This window comes from Mesocricetus auratus, unplaced genomic scaffold (genome assembly GCF_017639785.1).
Source record: "Mesocricetus auratus isolate SY011 unplaced genomic scaffold, BCM_Maur_2.0 Super-Scaffold_100008, whole genome shotgun sequence".
NCBI classification, from domain to species: Eukaryota; Metazoa; Chordata; class Mammalia; order Rodentia; family Cricetidae; genus Mesocricetus; species Mesocricetus auratus.
Window position 1 is genome coordinate 68860924 of NW_024429192.1, and position 21329 is coordinate 68882252.

Genomic DNA, 21329 nt, shown 5'->3' on the forward strand with positions numbered 1-21329 from the left:
TGAGCTTTAAAAAGTATGCGTTGGATAAGAAAGCCGCATAGCTAAGCAACCAGCTATGCACATGATTAGATCTAGAGGAGCTGGTTTTAGAATCCCCTTGATGGAGTCCTCTACCTTTTATGCTTCTGAGCATAGGCTTGCCAGCGTGAAAAGGCAGGCTTCACATGAGCTATAAATGAAGCCTGTTACCTAAGTCTGTTTTATGTTTTTTAGGTCTGAGAGTTAAAAAAAAAAAAAAAAAAAAAAAACCAACACAGCAACCTTAATGCTTTTCCTACAGAGGCCTGAAAGAAAATAAACCAAATGATTCACTTCTAAATACACTGCAAGCCCTGGCTCTTCCACGGTTGCTGCCTGGAGCCTCAGGCACCTCCCGACCGTGGGCAGCCATACACCCTTGGCAATAAAACCCTGGCCAACTGAACAAGGTAAAGAGACTGTTTAAAATCTCAGTACGAATTTTTAGCAGGCTATCAATTCTTGACTGACAAACCCCTACTACAGGATCAGATCAAGTCGGCCTTTTTGCTGCTAGATTTCAGCACAACCTGAAGCTGAGTATCTTCATTCTAGCCCATCTCTGGTTTTTAACTTGAGAAAGTATCTTGTTGGGTTCATCAAATAATATTCGGCTTCATGTTAAATAAACTCAGGGGGTGTCTGCTTATCCAAATGTGTAATGTGGCTACAGAGGCATGGTAACAAAGACAGCTGACACGAGGAAGAGAGGCTGTCACCTTGATGTGCAAGATGGCTGTCCCTGGAGGATGAGCATCTGATATTGACCTGAGAAGTTTTCCGCTGGCCAAATCCCACATGGTGATCTGTAAGACAGGCAAAGCTTTAAAATAAATGGATTGCTTTTCTGGACTTCAATATCCTGCCTTTTGGCTGAATAACCTATTCTTTGTCTATAAACTTTGCAAGAAGAAAGTCATCAACTTAACAGTTACAGGCTGAGACTCCATTAGAGCCCTGGGCCTTTCTCACCTGCCCTCCCTCTGCTGGCCCATTTAACACTTAGATTTTGTCATTTCTGATAAGTCAATCTGTTGAGCACTGACTAAAACCACATACAAAAGGTATCATAGCGAACTAGCTGTGATGTACAGATCAGGGAATGAGAAAAACCATGACCTATCACCACAAAGAAGGAAATGTCGGAACTAATGTCCAAGAACACAGTGATGGGAACAGTATATTTTAAAGTGGCCACAGGGGGTGGGGATGGCTCAGCTGGTAAAACACTTGCTCTGTAAGCATGAGAACTTGAGTGCAATCTTTGAACTATAAAAACTCCAAGTATTGGAGCAAGAGAGCAGGCTTCACCATGAAGAGCCTGCTTCTCTTGCAGAGGATCTGAGTTCATTTCCCAGCACCCACACAGGAAGCTCACAATAGCCTGTAACTCCAACTCCAAGGAGATCCAGCAACTCTATTGTCAGTGGGTGCCTGTGCTTGTGTGCACATAGCCACACAGAAACATACACATAGTTTAAAATAAATCACTCGGTGGTGGTGGTGGTGGTGGTGGTGGTGGTGGTGGCGGCAGCGGCGCATGCCTTAAATACCAGCACTCAGGAGGCAGAGGCAGGAGGATCTCTGTGAGTTCAAGGACAGCCTGGTCTACAAAGCTATACTGAGAAAGACTGTCTCAGAAAAAAATAAAAAAAAAGAAAACCAAAAGATGGATGGATGGTAGACAGATGGATGGACAGACAGACAGACAAAAGGGTTAGGTGCTGTGACATATGGACTTGTGATTCCAGCCCTGGGAAGTGGAGACAAGCAGATCCTAGGAGCTCACTAGTCTAGCATGAGTGAGGTCGTCTTTCAGACTCTACACGTGTACACACCCCATGAATGCATGTGCATGGGCACGCACGCACATGCACACACACACACACACACACACACACACACACACACCTTTGTCTAAATAAAAATAAGACAAAGGTCAGACTAGCAGACCTCAGGTTGGCACTAACAGGCAGGCCACCTCTAGATATATCACTTCATAACACATAGCATGTATTCTGCTCTTCAAAATAATTACCTAAAAAATTCAGATTTTACTTTAACCTCACCTTGAGGGTAAATGAGACTGTCACCTTACCTGTCCTTTAGCAAAACCACAGAGAAGTCTTGAGCAGTCGTTATTAATGCTGAGGGCAGAGATGGCGCCATACTGGCTTCCGACACTTGTGCTGCCAAGGCAGAGTCGCAGGGCTTGATTCTGATCTAAAGAAAGCAAGCAAGTTAGACCCTGAGATAAAACAGGAAACATACTTCAAAGCTTGGTGGTGACAAGTCAGAAATCCATACAAAAAATATATTCTCTTAAACAAACCAACTATCTCTAAGCTGCCTCATCCTACAATATTTATTTATTTATTGCTATTTCTAAGATTTCAGGATACAGGGGATGTCACCTTCTTTGTGTGCACATGTGTATGCACACGTGTGTGATGTGTATGTCTGTGTCTATGACTGCAGGGGCAGATACCTGTAATTCATATGTGGAGGCCACAGGAGGATGTTACGCATCTTCCAATAGTGCTCTTTCCCGTTTTAGACAGGGCCTCTTACTGACCCTGAAGTCTACCGTTCAACTAGGCTGACTGTCCAAAAGGTTCCTGGGATCCACCTGTCTCCACCTTCCAACACTGGGTTGGAGGCACATTCAGCCACGCCTACGTCTACGTGGGTGCTGGGGACTTGTGCTCAGTCCTCTTACTCACACAGTGGGTATGTTCTGACCCACTGAACATACTGCCTCTGAAAACTTCACAATTCAAAATATATTTATTTAAATTTTAGCTCAGTGGTTAAGAGCACCAGTTGCTCTTCCAGAGGACCCAGGTTCAGTTCCCAGCACCCACATGGCAAGAGTCTGTAACTCCAATCCCTGAGGGTCTGACACCCTCTTCTGACCTCCACACATACACATACACACATGCAGGCAAAAACAACTATATGCAGAAAAATACTTTTGTTATAAAAATAGACTTAAAAAGAAAAGAATTTGTTTAAAGTTATGCTATTCATATAGAAAAGGCTGACCAAGCAAACTAACTGAACAGTAAAAGCGAATTTTTGGAGTAAACAGTTAAATTACTTAGAAAACTTGTTTTCAAGTTTCCATAGGAAGTACTCAAATATTTATTAAATGCTATTACCTAACAGCTAAATGCAGTTATCCTGGGTCCTCTCCTAGGCAAAGGTCATTTTGTATTGAAAACAATGAGGTGGCGGGATGACTCACTGGCTGCCCACGCAGAGGGCCCAGGTTTGGTTCACAGCACCCACAGGGTAGCTCACAGCTGATTATTACTCCAGTCCCAGGGGGATCTGTTGCCCTCCTCTAGCCTCCACAGGCCCTGCATGCACGCTCGCACCACACACAGATCCCTAAGAAAGTTTGAATGTAAGGAAGTGTGCCTAAAAAGTCAATTGCTTCAAAGAACAAAAAGGAAATGCACGGGGCTGCTGTGCCTCAGCCACTCCTGGGCAGTCTGCTGTGCCTCCCCCACTCCCGGGCAGTCTGCACTGCCTCCCCCACTCCTGGGCAGTCTGCTGTGCCTCGGCCACTCCTGGGCAGTCTGCACTGCTCCCCCACTCCTGGGCAGTCTGCACTGCCTCCCCCACTCCTGGGCAGTCTGCTGTGCCTCCCCCACTCCTGGGCAGTCTGCACTGCCTCCCTCCTCTGTTAGGCATGGCCTCTCTGAGGGTCAAGGACATGTGTAAATTAAAACGTCCAGGAACACCTCACCTGACGGTTATCCCAGTGGCTTTCAGCAGTACAGACCTAGCTCCTGTAAGAGCTGTTACCAAAGAGCCTGGAGGATGTTCTTCACTAAGAACTCATTCCCACCCAAAACGAGCAGTGCCTGAGTCAGTCTGTGTTCATAAACTGGCTGTGATGGCACACAGGGGTGTGGGAGGCAATTGGTGGCTGCACTGCACCTGGCACACAGAAAATCTCAACAGCTTTCAAGTTATTTTAGATTTCAAACTCCCAAGATAAATATTCAAAAAGAATAAACCCATAAATATACAAGGTCGCGTGTGTTTTAAAAGTCCTACCTTTATTTCACATCCAGAATTATATAAATCCAATTTTCACACACACACACACACACACACATCCAAACTAGCATCCCCCTAATGTTTAGCTTTAATTTAACCCTTATTAATAAAACCTTTTATTCTAGAATCTCTTGCCTCCAATTATGACATTATGTTTGTTTTGCTTTACCAAAACTGCCTACAACTGGGTTTTCCATGATCTACCTTATACATTTAGTAGACTATCTACAACTCTGAATCACCAACTAACCATGATTGGGCAATTCTATGTGTGCTACCAATCTGAGTCACATGGACAAGCAAGAAGTAAAAGTAAGAGGGAGAGAACTGACACTGAAATTCCATACTAACTCACAAGTCCCAGCTCTGGGCTGCCAACCTTGCAGGCACAGGGTGGGGGCCACTCAGCAGCTGCTGGCCTTCTGCAGCCCTGCTTTGGGATCCACGCCACACAGCATCTGATGCACCAACACACTTGCAACTGCTCTGGATCTCACAAACCTCAAGTTAAATTTTGTTTTTTGGTTTTTGTTTTTTTTGTTTTTTTTTTTTTTTGTGTGTGTGGCTTTTGGTTTTTCGAGACTGGGTTTCTCTGTGTAGCCCTGGCTGTCCTGGAACTCACTCTGTAGACCAGGCTGGCCTCCAACTCAGAGATCTGCCTGCCTGTGCCTCTCAAGTGCTGGGATTAATGGTGTACACCACCATCACCGCCCAGCTTAAGTACTCTTATTTGGCTGAGAAAGCAGGAAAACAGGGAAATCTGATCAAATAGACAGTATATGACTTAAGTAAAAAAAGAAACTACAAGAGTAGCAATGGAAGAAAGAAGAAGGGAAAGGTATATCTAAAAACCTATGTCTGGTCAGGCATGATGGTGCATACCTAAGTACCCCAATACTTAGAAGCCAAGGGAAGGAAAGTCAGGAGTTTTAAAACCATCCTCAGCTACATGACAAGCTCAGGGCCAGTCTGAGCTACATGTGACCCTGCCCAAAGAAAAGCCAGAAATCCCTATGCTTCCCACATAATAAAAACTAGTCAAGAAAGGAAAGAAATTAAATTACCAACCTTGGTCATTCCTGCAATATATGCTAACTTTATATCCTACAATCCACATCAATGAAAAGCTTCTCAATTTTCCCCTTGTTTTTTTTTATGTTTTAGTTTATTTCTATAATGTCCTTGATAAGGTAGCTTGCCTGTGAAACTATGGTTTTAATTTCACTTCTACTAAAGAGTTACAAGCACTATACATGGACAATTTTAGGGCTGTCTCTTACTTTCACTTAACCTATCTTCATCTATGCCATGTAGAGAACAGCCCATCACCTCACTGCTTCACTGAAAGAAGAGATTACTAAAGGACCAATTACAGACTACAAAGGACCAATTCAATATCCTCGCATATGATTAGGTTCCCACCTAAAACTAACTTTAGATTATAGTTATACACAATATTTTTAAAGTAGCAGAGATGGTGGCAGGAGATGGATTACATATAAAATACAATCTGCTTTGACACCACGAAGCTATCCTTCAGTTTCTGTTCTGCATTTATACATCCTATTTTTATGGCATGCTAAGCTTGCTATGGGTAACCTTCTAAATTCGGCAGAGGTAGCTATTCCATGCAACACCGTGGGTTTCTCCTGCCTCGGGAGCTAAACATTCTGTAGTCTGTATGAGTCTGCACAAGTGGGGGAGTGGTCGGCTGAGATAATGTACAGCCTCTTTTAAACAGTGACAGCTTGCAGTTCCGGGGAAGGGGAACTGAAGAAGGACAGGGAGAATGAATGTACACAGAAGAAAGGAGAGGGAGGGTGAGAGCTCTGCCCAGGCTCCGAAAGTCATCAATTTCAAAAGAAATTAAATAGCTCTGTTCTCCCCTGCATTCCGGAAGCTCCTCTGTCTAGCATTGAAAACAAATGTACTAAATTTATAGTAAATTCATCTACTTTCACATACAAAGCAGCATAAAATTATGTCTGGTTAACATTGTCGACTTAGTATTTTAAGTGTTGGCATTATGAAGGAGGTGACCCAGCCAAGAAATACAAAGTGAAACCATCACTTTTCCTGCATGCTTCACAGAGCTTAAAATTTGAACAACAAGATGTCTATGAACAATCTGAGAATTATCGAGTGACATGAAACCAAAAAATTAATATTGGCAGCAATAATATCGTTCAAAAATTAGTTAAGAGGACTCTAGGTCCAGAATAACCACAAAAACACAGAAGCTAGGTGAGGTGTAGCACGAATAAGTAAAAGACCCAGTGACAGATATTGGGGTTCAACCTGGATATCAGGGGAGCAACACAGGCAAGCTACCAGAGAACTCTCACCTCTAAGAGGGCTGGGTGTTTCTATTCTCAACATGGCTGGAGAATGAGTCCCTTCTATTCTCAGTGTGTATGCCTGGAGAATCAATGTCTCATACTGAGACTTTGCTCCTGTCTTATATACCTCTCATGAGTCCTGGGATTAAAGGTGTGAGCTATAATTCTCTTTTAGACTGATTCAATCTTGGGTAAATCCGGATGGCCTTGACTCACAGAGCTCAGTGTACCTCTTAATTCTGAGTCCTAGGATTAAAGGTGTGAACCACCACCTCCAAGCTTCTGGCTGCTGGGATTAAAGGTGTGTGCCTGGCTTCTATGGCTTATGGCTGACTTTGCTTTCTGAATCCTCAGGCAAGCTTTAATAAATCATACATAATATATCACCATAGTGAGGTGACCTATAATCTCAACACCCAACACTGGAAGCACAGGCAGGACTGCCACAAGTTCAAGGCCAACTTAGTCTACTCAGTGAGTCCCAGGGCAACCAAAAATACAAGGTGGTACTTTGTCCTAAATCAAGGGGGGAAAAAAGGCTATTTGCCATTGCAGTGAATTACACTTATTTTTTATATTAGTACTGGATGTGCACCCGTAATCCAAACAACCAAAATCTAAAGTACTACAAAAATCTAGTCCTTCCTGAGCTTCATCAAACTGACATTGCACCGCTTTAGATTTTTAGATTAGAGATGTTCAACTGGCAAAGTCTATGCAAACATTCCAAAATGCAAAAGACTCAAAATTTGAAGCACGGCAGACACCAAGCATTTGGATAAGGAATGCTCAAAGCACACTTTGCTTAGGGCAGACCTCATGCTGGGCTTAACAGTAATGTGAGAAATAGCAACAAAATTCACAAATAATAGCTCCAAATGTAAAGGTGAACATACTCCAAGAATTCCACAACGAACAGAATTTACTTGTAAGCAGGTTAGTCTAACCCTAACCTGCCCACAGTCACCACTCTCAAGCGCTGGGTTTGTTGTTGTTACTGTTGTTGTTGTTGTTGGTTTGGTTTTGAGTGGGGGTATGGTGTTGGTTTCTTGAGGCAGGGTTTCTCTATGTGGCTTTGGCTGTCCTGGAACTCGCTCTGCAGACCAGGCTGGCCTGGAACTCACAGAGATCCAGCTGCCACCACGCCCAGGCTAAGTGCTATTTTCTTGTCCTGTATTTTCTCACACCATAATAAGCTCTAGGGCCAAGGGAAAATTAAGAAGGTGGCCTCATTATGAAGCATTTGTCCTGTTTGATACAAAATAGTAGATGCACTATTACCTGAGTTGCACACAGCCAAACCTTACTCCTCAGGGAAGCTTCCTAACCAGGACAACCTGAATGCATGGCTGACTTCTACACAACAGTCAATGTTCATTCCCAGGTACCCATGCCACTGTGATGTTAGTGAACTTTCACTGACAGACAAGCACAAACAAGGAGCTGTGGTTGTCGTGGGCACCAGGCAGATGCTTCAGAAAAGCCTGGAGAAGAGTTACTCTACAAAAGTATTAAACTGGGTATCAACAAGATAATGTTAAATAAAACACCAAAGCAAGGTTTCCCTAGAACCCAGAATACTGTACTCATGGATTAACTGACCAGGCTGAAATGCTCTGTGACTCATTATCAATAAGGTTTATGACAAAAAAAAAAAAATGTAGTTGCACACCTCCATTGGCAGACACAAAGAAGCTCAGGGCTGTAATAAAAGATTACTGGAGGCAGAACATACTGAAAACTACATAAAAGAATTCCTTATTTTCAGCTAAAATAAAGCATTGAAAATATGCATACAGTTTTAATTTTCACAATGCCTGTTTTAACCAATTTTAGGTAGCTATTTTTCTTTCATAAGAAGGAATTAAGTGTAATTGACAATACTCTCTTCCAATGTTAAAAAGCTCAAAAGAAAAAGAACTAGTCATGCATACCAAATGTACTATACCTTTTCCTTTTGGATCCATGGAGAAAAGATCGAAAGAGAGGAAGAAAAGGAAATCAGTTCAAAAGTTCATAGAAAAATGCAGGCAAACTCTGAGGGTCTAAGTGATGAGTTTTGTTTATCTATGGGAGTGACAGATGCTCAGTTGGATTAAGTGATGTTCCCTAGCATTTGTGGTTACAATCAGATACTGGTTCTGGGAAAAGAGAAAACATGCAACATTCAAACAGTCAGTAAGCCACCTTTCAGTTAGACAGAAACAAAACTATTTCACAGAGACACATCAGCAGAGCACGCTGAGGGCAAAGGGAAACTGGAGGGTGAGGCTGCAGGGAGGAGGACAGGTGTGAGGTGAGACCCGAGACTCGCTGGGGGCCGCATGCTGGAACTCTGCGAGCCTTCCAGAAGCGCGGGGTTACAGTTTTAAAGACTCAGGCCTGATTCACAAAGAACCTAACAGCACTCAAAGTTGGTCTTTCGCTAGGTTTCTTCTGTGATAAACAAAGATATTTTTAAAAGACTAGATCTAACCCAGACTGCTAGTCTAGACACGTCACAGTGTCTGCCAGTTGTTTCTGGGCTTTTAGCAAATTTTAATGCATTTGTTATAAAGCACTGTCCAAACATCTGTCTCCTACAAACAAGTGAGATTTAACTGAACTATTAAAACTCAGTCAAAACCAGATACTATGGTTCCTCCGCAGAATGTCTGCTCTGGCACACTATCTTTCCCATGAGCCGTAAGAAAAGATGAATGCCTCATCTCTGCTCCAGGAGAGCTGCTGAGGATTTTAGAAAGCCAGCAGGCAGGTCCAAGGAAGGGAAGGAGACAGCATCAAGGGTAATGCTCTTCCATGTTAACATGCTTGTCTGTAGCGAGCACTTTGTGCGTGGCTACACACACAAACCTCCCGATAAGGAGAGAGCTAAGCAGAGCTGTGGAAAACCGGCTACTGCTCCATGGAAAAGGCAACACAGGCAGGCAGGCACTCTGTCCTGTGGCCTCTAGGCCTTCTCTTCTTCGTTTCTTGCAGTTCTGCATTATCTTCTCTGGGGAGTGGGAGTCATGACTACTGAAAATAGTGGAGGGTGCTGATCAAGGAGCCAGTGTTATTTAATTCTGTGCTTGGCTCTGTGCATGTCACTTAAGCCCTGGTTCTCAGTCACTTCATACACCTAAAATTACAGCACTGAGACACAAGACTGTGAGACCCCCCCCCACATAATGATGTAATACCAATTTCCCCTCAGAGGAAAATGAGGCCCTCCCCACCTGCTGCACACCATGCTCGAACAGTTTGCTGGAATTCAATTAGACAAGAACATGAAAAGCTTTAATGCTCCTATCCCCACCCAAACCAAAAAAGAAAAAACACAGAAACAAAGCTGTGTATGTTTAGACACAGCTTACGTGGTTTCCTTGAGCAAAAAGCTAGTTACATTTTCATGGATCCATTTGAAAGGCTACTGTATGTCCATTAAAATGATTTCCACGCCTTACTCCCAACATTGGGAGGCTGAGGCAAGACAATGCCGCGAGTCTATGGCCAATCGAGGCCACATAAGCAAGTTCTGGGCAAGCCTAAGCTGCACAGTGAGACATCCCGAATGAACAAAGATGCCACTTTCAAACACAGAAAACATGGGAGGTGCCCACCAGAATGAAAAGCAGGCTCTAAATTACCATGCTCCTCCTTAGAAGTATGCATTCAGCTCTGTACATATGTGGGAATGGGGCTGGATGGCTATACAGAAATGCTAAAGATTAGTCCTAGATATTAGAATTCATAACTTTATATTTTCCAATTTGCACGCATCTATGTTTTATACATTTTCTACTATGCATACATTTCAATTATGCAGGGGAAAAAAGATACCACTTAAAGATTCAATTCTAAAGTCCTCTCAGGGAAATTACACTTTTGTTTCTCTCCTTCTGCTCTTCAAGAAATAAAACTCTATTATTTAAATCAACCACATTTGAAAAGATTGGGTAGTATAATTATATGTTAAATAAAGCTTTTGCAATGATGGAAAATTTATAAATGGAAAGTCAAATTGTTCAGTAACAATGGCAAACAGCTAGTTATTCACACGGGTGGTAAAAACTATAAGACTCACAGAAATCAAACGTCGGTTCTGCTAATAAAGCACCCTCAGGTAACCCTTCCCCAGCAGCCCCTGCTACTTCCCATCTAAAAGAAATGCAGGTCGGGAGACTCCACACACAGAAAGAGCTGAGAATGCTTTCTGATGGATTTAAAGTTTTAAAAGAGATCAAAATGGTCTGCTTGATACTGAATTCAAAAGCAAAAGACTAATGAAGCTGATTACTTAGTCTCAGAGGAAACTAATTTCTACTATATAATTAAACTATTCATGTTCTCTTAACTCACAAAACAAGGTAATTACAGGCTAACTTTTTTTTTCCAGTTTAGAAAGATTTACAATGGAAATGACTCAGAAACCTGGGGACCCCTTTCCCTGAAGACCTTTTTGAATACCCGTGACTGGAATATGACTCAGAATAAAAAGTGATCACCACCACCAACCGAAGGGAGACATGTTGACAAGGCATGGTTCTTTCCAACATTACTCTCCTGTCTAAAGAACACCAACAGATATGCTAGCAGCAACACCTTACATATTCATAAGGAAGGAGAGAAACGTGCAGGGAACAGTGAAATGAGCCGTGATTCAAGTAATTTTTAACTGTAAATGCCAACTGCTACTTACTCTTGTTTTCCTTGTTGTGTCCTTGAAAATCAAGTCTACCATATGAAATATAATTCAAGGGACATTATAAAACCTAAAAGGAATCTTGAAAATAAGAAAGTACATAGAAAATTACCAAATATTAAAGCCAATCCATGAGATGTGCCCACTGCTATCAGACTGGACACTGCCTGGAAACAAAAGGGAAATGTCAGTGTTGGAGTTGCTGGCCTGTCTTCATCTAGGCATCAGCTGATGCACCAACCACTAAAATAAGGAATTTCATCCCAAAAGCAAAACAAGAAATGAAACCCAGGGCATTTTTATTTCTAAGAGCTCTTCTAACTTTAAGAGAAATGCTACCAAAATGTCACCTATTTAGTACTGTATATGAACTATATCCTTTGGCTGCCTTTAAGGCAGTGGTCTCAACCTGTGGCTCACAACCCCTTTAGCAAGCCTCTATCTCCAAGAATATTTACATTACAATTCATAACAGTAGCAAAATTGCAGTTATGAAGTAGGAACAAAAATAATTTTATGGTTGGGGTCACCACAACATAAGGAACTGTATTAAAGGGTTGCAGAATTAGGAGGGTTGAGAACAACTGCTATAAATCAACTTTAAAATAATAATAATTAAATAAAAACCACCTCTCAGGCTGAAGAGCTGCTTTTATATGGCCCACCCAGGACCTCCTAGCAGTCTGGGGGGATGAGAATACTTTTCTCCGGTTTATCACCAGCAGGCAAGAGACACCAGAATGTTCCACTTGAGCCCATTTCCTCACCAGTGACTAAAGTGAAAGCCACAGAGAGAGGCAGCTGAAGAAAACCAGAAGACAGGTCCTTAATGCACTTTCAAGCCTCCTCTGGCTTGCCACAGCCGTTCCAGACACTCTCTGCAGGCCTGGCCCTGGAGTCCATAGCTGTGGAATGTGTATCGCCAGAGTGAGCTCACTCAATACTACCCCAGTCCTTATAGACTAAGGGACACAGCTCACAGGGGAACTAATGCTGGAAAGGTCTGTTTCTCCATTACCTGCTCTCAAGCAAGAGCCTGAGAGCTGAACAATAAAAGTAGAAAACTCAAAACCCAGCATGAACAAGTTTTAAACTTGATTACCAAGAGTAAAATGACTTAAGAATGTATCATAATGGAACTGAATATTTTAATAATAAACCTGAGAACTCAGTGAAATTAAAAACCTTACCTCGAGGAGTTAAAGGTATACTTACAATTGCTGTGGGCAAGCCAGCATCTACTTTGTCCTAAAAGAGATTGTGAAAAAGAAGAATTTGAAGAGATATTGTCATTGAAAGTAAGCATGCAGCCTCTTTATGCAATCTTGGACCTGATCAACTTGGCAGGAAATGCACTCTTCACCTCCCGCTCCAGTAAGAGCAAATGACAAAGCTATAGACGTCAAAATAGATGAACATGAGAGAAGACTTTCATTCTACTAATGGTAACAGATGCTTCAGTGCTGATTAGAAATGAAAATTTAAAGAAGAAAGGAAAGGAGTTTGTTTCCTGTAATGTAAAAAGACTACAAGTCTTACAGGACAAAAATGGTAGAATCAAAGATCCAAGAAAAGGGGAACACGCTGCAGGTACCCCATCTCTAAGTAGGATGTTCCTCTCCAGTAGATTAACTCCAGTAACCAAGGGAACAGCAAGGCTGCCCTCAAATAAGTCAAATGTCAAGTACATTTCTGCTCCTGGTCAGTAACTGAGACAGGAAAGTCACCTACCTGTTTTAACAGTGATCTCCACGTGTTCAAGAGCAAGCACTGCTCTATTTATCCTAACACACTGTCCTGTGGACCAAATTAAATGCGAAAAAAGCTATACCGGTGTCTATCTGGGGCTTAAGCAGCTTTAAGTGGTAGCAACAGCCTATGGTGATACAGCATCCTGTTGTGTCAAGGGGAGCAGAGCTAGCACAATGCCTGATATAAATATTTGATATACGATTTCTGCTCCGTTCTGCATAGAGAAAAGCAGGAATGAAAGCGCAGATGAGAAACATAAACTACATTCAAATGAATGTTGAAGCCATCTGACTTCAAAAGGCATAAATGGCAGATGCAGGAAACATTTTAGCATTAAAATTGGAATTTTACTGGGGGTAGAGCAGGGAAACGAGGGAGAAGAGTGTAGATGGGTCAACCAAAAGTAAATAGTATGAAAATGACACAAGAAAACCTGCAATGCTAATTAAAAAATAAACACACTCCTGAAGTTGAGGTGACTGGAAGCCCACAGGAGAAGCAAAGTAGCATAGCTGAGCAATGAGCTAAAGCAGAGCGAGGGGGGGTGAGGGAGAGGAATGATGAAGGGAAGGAAGAGGGGAGGGACAGAGTTAATTAAGTTATGGATTGGTGATGACGATGCAGCTCCCTAATGTAGTTAGAGGCTCAACCCACACTGTGACGGTCCGTGTGCTGCTCACTTCAGAAGGTGTGGGTGAGCTCCAACAGTCACCCCAAGACAGTCCAGCACAGCAGACGTGCTTTTAAACAATAATAGAACATGTGCCGAGGCATCCATTGTACCTTAAGATTCATCCTTAAAATGATAAATTCCTTTTTTAAAATACCCTAATTTGAATTAATTTTAAATATGGTCATAAGCCACATTAACATTACTTTGAGAAGGATCCCAAAGTTAAGCAATAAGACTCAAAAATTTCGTGCTTCCTAAGTGTTTTTTATGCATGGACTCCAAGTGAAGATGATCAAGGTCCAAGCAGGGCTGATACCATCGCTGTCCACAAGGCTGGAGGCACAAGTGAGCGACTACTCAGGAAAAAGACCCCAAACAGAACCAGCTCTCCATGCCAACAAACCCGCCGCCAACACGGGAAAGCAGGCGACTTAAATCAGCTGGTAACCCGGGTTAGGAAAGCACCACATCACGCGTGGCTGTGTTATCTCAACATGCCATGGCAGCTCTGCCAGAGCAATGCAGAGAGAACAGAGCGCACACACTCTGGCATTTATTAGAACAGCCTCCTCATCCTCAAGGGGAAGGAGGCCCCTTTAAAGAACAGGTTTATCTAATCAGTGCTCAGTGTCTGTGCTCTAGCTCAGTCTCCATTATCCAAAATATTTGTTGAACTACACAGGTGGGTCAAATGACTGCTTTGGTTCATCTTGATTTTGGAAGGAATGAATTTCATCACCTACATAAGGATTAGATTCAGAAAATGTCATGGAAACATGATCCTCAACAGGTGGTTTCCATTCTGGCAAATATGAGCTACTCTCCACAGAAAGGAGGAAGGGCACTGCCCACTCTCCACCGCCTGGCATCTCTCGAGCTAACATCACGTCCCATGCTATGTGCATCAGCTGGGTCAGGACAGGCCAGCTGCCCAGGAAGACCATTATGCCGTCTGCAAAAGAGCTTTAGAGACCTGAAACACAATTGGATGTCCTGACTCCTACTGCTTCACCCTCTCGCTCTTAAAAAATCCCTCTCATTTCTTGTTCAAATTAAATGTGTAGAATGTTAAACACCATAAAAAGAATAAAGCAGTATCATCATCATTATATTGTCACCCTTATCATGCAGAACTACTGAACTCAGAGAACAGACTTGACAGGCTAAATGTAAGTACAGGCTGTGAGGTCAAAGGAAGAGTCTGCCCACTGCCCACTGTCTTAAATATTACTTTATACAGGGTTTCTCTGTATTGTTTTGAAGCCTGTCCTGGAACTCGCTCTGTTGACCAGGCTGGCCTCGAACTCACAGAGATCTGCCTGCCTCTGCTTCCCACATGGTGGGATTAAAGGCCACCAGCGCCTGGCTTTCTAAAACATTTTTTAAAGCGACCACAAATATTCCATCACAGCCACTGTACGATGGCCCACTCACCAGAGCCTTTCACAGAGGTGCCTCTCCCCTCTCTGAGCTGCTTTTGAGTTGCCAAGTCAGGGTACGGCTTTACCCTTTTTTCTCAAGGGCACATGAAAAAGACTGGTGAATGATTTTTAAATCATTGGGTTATAATCCTGATCCATCATCTGTCCACACAAAGGCTACAAAACAAGTCCTTCACCTCAGCCAAACTCCTAAGACAAGGCAGAGAGCGTGTCTCCCCGCTTGTTGCCAGGCTTCACTCGGCCCCACAGGCCTTTACTCTCAGGGCTGCACTAATTCCTATGTCAAGACGTGCAGCCATTTCTTACAAGGCAAAAGTAATCGGAAAAAACACGATAGGCCATCCGGCTGTGACAGGGACAGACACTCACGGCCGCAGACACGATCTGCGCGGATATCCCCTTCAGAAGTGAATGTCGCATAACCGACCCGTGCAGTGAGAAGGAGTCGGGCAGCTTCTTCTTCCTAAGAGACAGCGAGGAGGAGACAGTTAGCAGAAGGGTTTAAAAGGCTGGGTCCCAAGGCTCTGAAAATAACACTGTTCAGTCATTAATTACTAAGCATTATACAATTTTTGTTAGCTGTTTTTGAAAGTAGAACAGACTAACATTCAGAAGTGTCCTAACCCTTGAGGCTCAGACAGACTGAAGAAAATAAACTAACATTCTTCTTCTATGCTCAAAATGCTCCCTGCCCACCTGACCTGGGGTTGGCTTCTCCTGCTCTCCGAGGGCTGCACAGACCACCGCTCACTCCTGTCCATGAACCTACAACCCCACCTGCCTCACAACCTCTGCCTTCCTCCCTTCCCCAACCTGCCTCACTCACTCTGTTGCTCCTACTTATGCCTCCTTTCCATTAAATGCTTCATCACCAGCCAAAAAGGAACCCTTAAACTTTCACCAAGCATGAATCAGGGTATGCCCATTCTGACTAAAATGTACTCCGCTGATCCCAAGCCCAGGAGGGCACAGGTGCTGCCATGAGGCTCTCACCGCCCAGTGGGAGGGGCTGACAAACAGCATTGACAAGAAATACGAATGTCACGCAGATGGCGAAGAGTGTATCCTGTTTATTGGGGTACAGCTACCGGAAAAGCGACGTCTAATCTGCCTGGGCACAGTGTAGGGAGGTGAGGACAAAGAGGCACAGCCTGGGTGGCCAGGGTGAAAGGGCTCACAGACAGGCTCAAAGCGGAAGCAGGGCCTGGCCTGGCGCCACACAAGGACTTCATTCACCTACCAGTCACGTGCAGCTCATGCCCAGTGAGCCACCTGCAGCCCAGGCGAGCAATGAACACAGCTCAACACGAATCAAGAGCCCGTTTAGTGTGTGTGTGTGTGTGTGTGTGTGTGTGTGTGGTGTGTGTGTGTGTGTGTAGTATGTGAGTGTCTCTGTGTGTATAGTGTGTATGTGTGGTGTGTATGTGTGTGTGTGGTGTATGTGAGTGTCTGTGTATGTAGTGTGTGTGTGGTGTGTATGTGTGTGTGGTATGTGTTTTCGTGTCTGTGGGTGTGTGTGTGTGTGTGTGTGTGTGATTTTTTTTTCTTTTAGCTAAATTGCATGGTTTTCAAGTGTGAACCTGCGACAGTATCGAAACTTAGACACACCTCACAGGCTACAACTCCCTCGATTTTAAACAGGGAAATATGTCATCAAAAACATTCATCTGGCCAGGCGTTGGTGGCGCACGCCTTTAATCCCAGCACACGAGAGGCAGAGGCAGGCAGATCTCTGTGAGTTCGAGGCCAGGCTGGACCGACAGCCTCCAAAACAGAGAAACCCTGTCTTGTTAAAAAAAAAAAAAAAATCATCTGGCCAGGCAGTGGTGGCGCACGCCTTTAATCCCAGCACTTGGGAGGCAGAGACAGGTGGATCTCTGTGAGTTCGAGGCCAGCCTAGTCTACAAGAGGGAGTTCCAGGACAGGCCCCAAAGCCACAGAGAAACCCTGTCTCGGGAAAAAAAAATTCACCTGTTTGTAAAGCAAGGAGGTGAGAACACCTACAAGGATCCCTGCACCTAAGGAAGACAGTGCTGACACGGGAAGAGCGCAGGTCACAGGTCAGCATCCAGGTCACACGTGGCTTCAGTGACCATTTATACCACGCTTCCTCCACTTCCCTCCTCTCCACGCTCTCCCCGAGAGTTTGGAAGGTGAGGAGCAGTTGAGACTGAAGTTATTTAGAGTTCCAAGTGTTGTGTGTCATTCTACCCCCAAACCCCCACCCCGTCTCTGATGCTTTCTGAACCTACTCCAAGCTAATTGCACTGCACCATGGAGACACTGACTTTCAATAATCAAACTAGACAGCCATGAAGACACTGGTTTTAAATAATCATCTAGACTACCATAAAGAAAGTGACTTTACACAATCATACCCAAGTACGATTCACAAGCATAGTCACCTCTTTAAGTTGGCCCTGTCGCCGCTGTCCGAGCTTGCCACAGAAGACGTGTCATACGAGTGAGAATCAATGGTGTCGATGTTTAGCAACGTAGGGTCCTCAAGAACAAAGGATTCATCTTCATCATCGGTCTGAGTTGAAAGGAGACACAGTCATAAACTCAAGACTGCAAACATGCCCTAAGACACGTGAGGGGGCGCTGCTGGCTTTCCCACAGCACCCCACGTCCTGATTCCGCTTTTCCCTTCTCTTCCATGCATTCTCAGTCCCCAGAGAGGCATGGCACAGGACTCCCAGAGTTAAATGCCAACTCTACACAGAGATCACTCTAAAGATTCAAGATGTCAAACCCCCTTGTAACAGGAAGAAGCAGGAACAATTAGCTGTACAGGTCATTGCTAGCTGCAGAGTCTTTTGAAAAACCAAGCCTGTACAGAAACTTCACTGCTAACTACCGAACAATGGCTAATTAGAAGAAAACAAGTGTCTGCCGTGAAAATATAACAGAAGAAAGACATTTCTGTGGGAAACGTGCAGAAACCTTGATTCCGTAACATGGATTTTACTGGGGATAAAGGAAGCTGCCATAAATGGCAGGAGTATATGAATACAAGCTGAAGAGGGTCTAGGAATATGAGCCAGAGTCCAATTTGTAAAAGGCAGTGTTTTCTATCAGGTTTGGTGGCAGCAGGGCTAGCGTCTGCCACCATACCTACAGTGCCCGCTACAAGGCCTCACCTGTAACGGCACTCGCTGTGTAATTAACTAGAATACCATCTACAGCAGCAGCTAGAAGGGAATGGAGACTTTTAAGAAGCAGACAAGATGGGAACCGTGTTTTAGGAAGATAAGTATGGACGCATGCTGAGTGACACGGGGAGGGAGAGGCTGTGGTGGAGGAGGTTAAGGGCCAGCTAAAGGACCATCTGAATACCAAGGAAGGAGAAGAGAGTCCAGCAGGAATGCACAGGCCAAGGGAGGCCATGAGGAGGGAGGCATTGCTGAGCTAAATCAAGTGCCCGTTACCTTTTAATGAGGGGGAGGGGCTGGAGAGCAAATGTCAAAGAAGACTCTGAGGTGCCGCCTTGAGGGATTGCCACTCTGACAGGCCTGGCCTTCAGTCACAGACAGCAGATGAAGGAGGTGAGGAGCTTGGCCTCTGAACACCGCCTCCCTGCCAGCCCTCGCCTCGCATTTCCAGGCACTATTCCAGGGAATGCCATCCACGCCCATCACCTCCACTCTCCCCTTCACTCTGAGCTGCTGACTGATTACCAGTGGTGATGAAGGTACTGGCCACTTCAAGTCAGCACTCTGCCTCACCCCCACCCCCACGGACAAACACTCTCTCTCCTTGGTTCCCAGCAGAAGTGCCTTTCCCTGCTTATGTGACTCTTGGGGCTCCATTTCCTAGCTTCTCCTCAGCCCTCCATTAAACTCTGTAATTCCTCAGGAATATTCGTACTCTCTTCTGCTCCTCAGACACTCCCTACTGAAGCAAGCTTTTTCATAACCACAGCTTTAAGTGCCATGTGGTAATGGCCCTGAAATCTGTCTTCAACTTCAACATTAGTCTATAATTTCACGACATTCCAGAATTCTCCACCACCCCTAAGTCTACTAAGAGTGAGCTTGTACTTGGCAAGGAGACAGCTACTTGACAACTGTGAAAGACTATAGCAATTGCTGTAGGAAAAGGAAATAATTTGGAAATAAGAACTGCAGGGCAAAGGTCAGAGAAAGAGAGTCAATCAAAGCCTTATTTGATTTTCTTAAGTAGCCTGGACACATAATTAAATAAAACAGATCACCTGAGAAAAGCCAGGCTTGCAGGATAGCTGAAAGAAAAAGTGAAGGGAATAAAGAATTGAGGAAGTCAAGAGGAATTTAAAACTACTGCTACCCAGTAAAGATACCAGCTTTCCATGAACTGTGTAAAATCCATACACTCTTATCAAGCTTAGCAGTCTTGTGCAAGCCCCTGAACCTGGCGTGGTGAAAGCCCAAAACTGAGACCTATCGATCTCCACAGCAACGACAGAGCTGGGACACCTCAGGCACTGGTGTCAAGGCCTATGTTTGTTTTATTTGTTTACAATTTGTTTATTTGTTACTTGTTCTTTAGAATTATGAGTATGTGAGCGTGTGTGTGTGTGTGTGTGTGTGTGTGTGTGTGTGTATGAGAGAGAGAGAGAAAGCCATGCTCATGCACATGTGTGCAGACATGCATGTGCATGTATCTGTAAGTGTGAGTGTTTTGTCTGCAAGTCTGTGCAACCTGTGCATGCAGAGACAAGAAGGCAGCATCAGCTCCCCTGAAACTGGAGTTACAGACAAGACAATTGTGAGCCACCATGTGGGTGCTGGGAATCGAACCTGGGTCCTCTGCAAGTGTAGCAAGTGTTCATAACCACTGAACCAACTCTACAGCCCCGTACTTTTTTTTTTCCAGGCTGGGTCTCGTGTAGCCTATGCTAGCCTTGCGCTGCCTGTGCAGCTGAGAAGGACCCTGAACTCCTTCCTGGTGGCTGATGCTCTGCTTCTGCTTCCCTCCCCCCCTCCCCCTCCTCCTCTCCTTCTTCCCGCCTTGCTTTCTTTGTGTGTGTGTGTCTGTATGTCTGCATGTGTGTTACTGGTGATGAATCCCAGGGCCTCACATGCTAGGCATGTGTTCTACCAGACTTAAGATCTAAAGTCTCAATCCATAGAATGTGATAATGAGATATTGGGGCAGCCACAGACAGACCAGTTAAACCAGATTCCCACAAGTATGTGACACCACAACCAAGAATATTCTTTTCAGTAAATGATATCAGATCATCCTAACATTAATGCAGACAGAAAAAAATTACAGATGAGTTACAGATCTAAATATGAAAGGAAAAACAATAAAAGATTTTGGAATAAACAGGATAATAAGATCCTGCCTCAGAATTTGGCAACAGTTTCTTAAACACAGGAAACACAAATAACTAATCACAATGGGAAAGTCTAAAACGCTGAACTATGCTAATAACCTCTAGGCATCAAATGAAGTCACTAGTGGTGTAAAAAGATACATAATGAAAGAAGAGATTTCAGTAACTACATCTAAGATAGGTTGCAGGTTGCACGGCATATATGAAGAACTCCTGGGCTAGAGAGATGGCTCAGCAGTTAAGTGCCCTGGCTGCTCTTCCAGAGGTCCTGAGTTCAACTCCAAGCATCCACATGGTGGCTCACAATTACCTATAACAGGATCTGATGTCTTCTTCTGGCATGCAGATGTTACAGCACTAATATACATAAAATAAATAAATCTTTAAAGGGGGAGGGGAGCTTTTCATAAAAGAGATAGCCAAAGGGCCAAAATCTACTTGGAAGTATCCAACGTCATCAATCTTGAAAAAAATTCAAATTAAAATCACTATGTATTTTTCATTAAGCCTGAAAGGTCAAAGAAGGGCACAGCAAAACTCAAGAGTTAACAAGTGTATAAACAACCAGACATCACAACCTGATGTCTCAGACCTTTCTCCTAAAGGATACACTAAAGAGTTAACAAGTGTATAAACAACCAGACATCACAACCTGATGTCTCAGACCTTTCTCCTAAAGGATACACTAAAGAGTTAACAAGTGTATAAACAACCAGACATCAAAACCTGATGTCTCAGACCTTCCTCCTAAAGGATACATTAAAGCAACTACTTGATAGCCCATGGCAGTGTTCACAAAAGCTGAGTTGCACTTCCCAGTTCTAGGGGGCATGCACAAGAAAAATGTGAGGACATAGCTGTACGTGCACATGAGACAAGATGAAAATAACCACACAAATGTCTATCAACAGTAGGATGAGTAGATGAGAAGACATGCAGAGAATGACAGAGTAACGGTGACGAATGAACGGTTACAACAGAGTGCCGGAGAAAGTAAGTCAGAGATGCAAGCATATGTCCCACGTGC

General features: G+C 43.8%; 1 protein-coding gene across 4 annotated transcripts in view; it reads right to left on the minus strand.

The window, feature by feature from the left end:
• Vps8 (VPS8 subunit of CORVET complex) overlaps positions 1 to 21329 on the minus strand; it is a 207857-nt gene that overhangs the window by 164635 nt on the left and 21893 nt on the right. For 3 of the 4 annotated variants that reach the window (XM_013114582.3, XM_005071629.4, XM_013114581.3), the window contains exons 4-10: positions 17385 to 17515; positions 15349 to 15442; positions 12328 to 12360; positions 11225 to 11279; positions 8377 to 8382; positions 2117 to 2241; positions 738 to 824 (exon numbers count right to left, since the gene is read on the minus strand). In XM_013114582.3, coding sequence (XP_012970036.1) covers positions 738 to 824; positions 2117 to 2241; positions 8377 to 8382; positions 11225 to 11279; positions 12328 to 12360; positions 15349 to 15442; positions 17385 to 17515 — 531 coding nt within the window. The remainder of the gene's footprint in view (positions 1 to 737; positions 825 to 2116; positions 2242 to 8376; positions 8383 to 11224; positions 11280 to 12327; positions 12361 to 15348; positions 15443 to 17384; positions 17516 to 21329) is intronic. The other variant, XM_005071628.4, reaches the window with a different exon arrangement.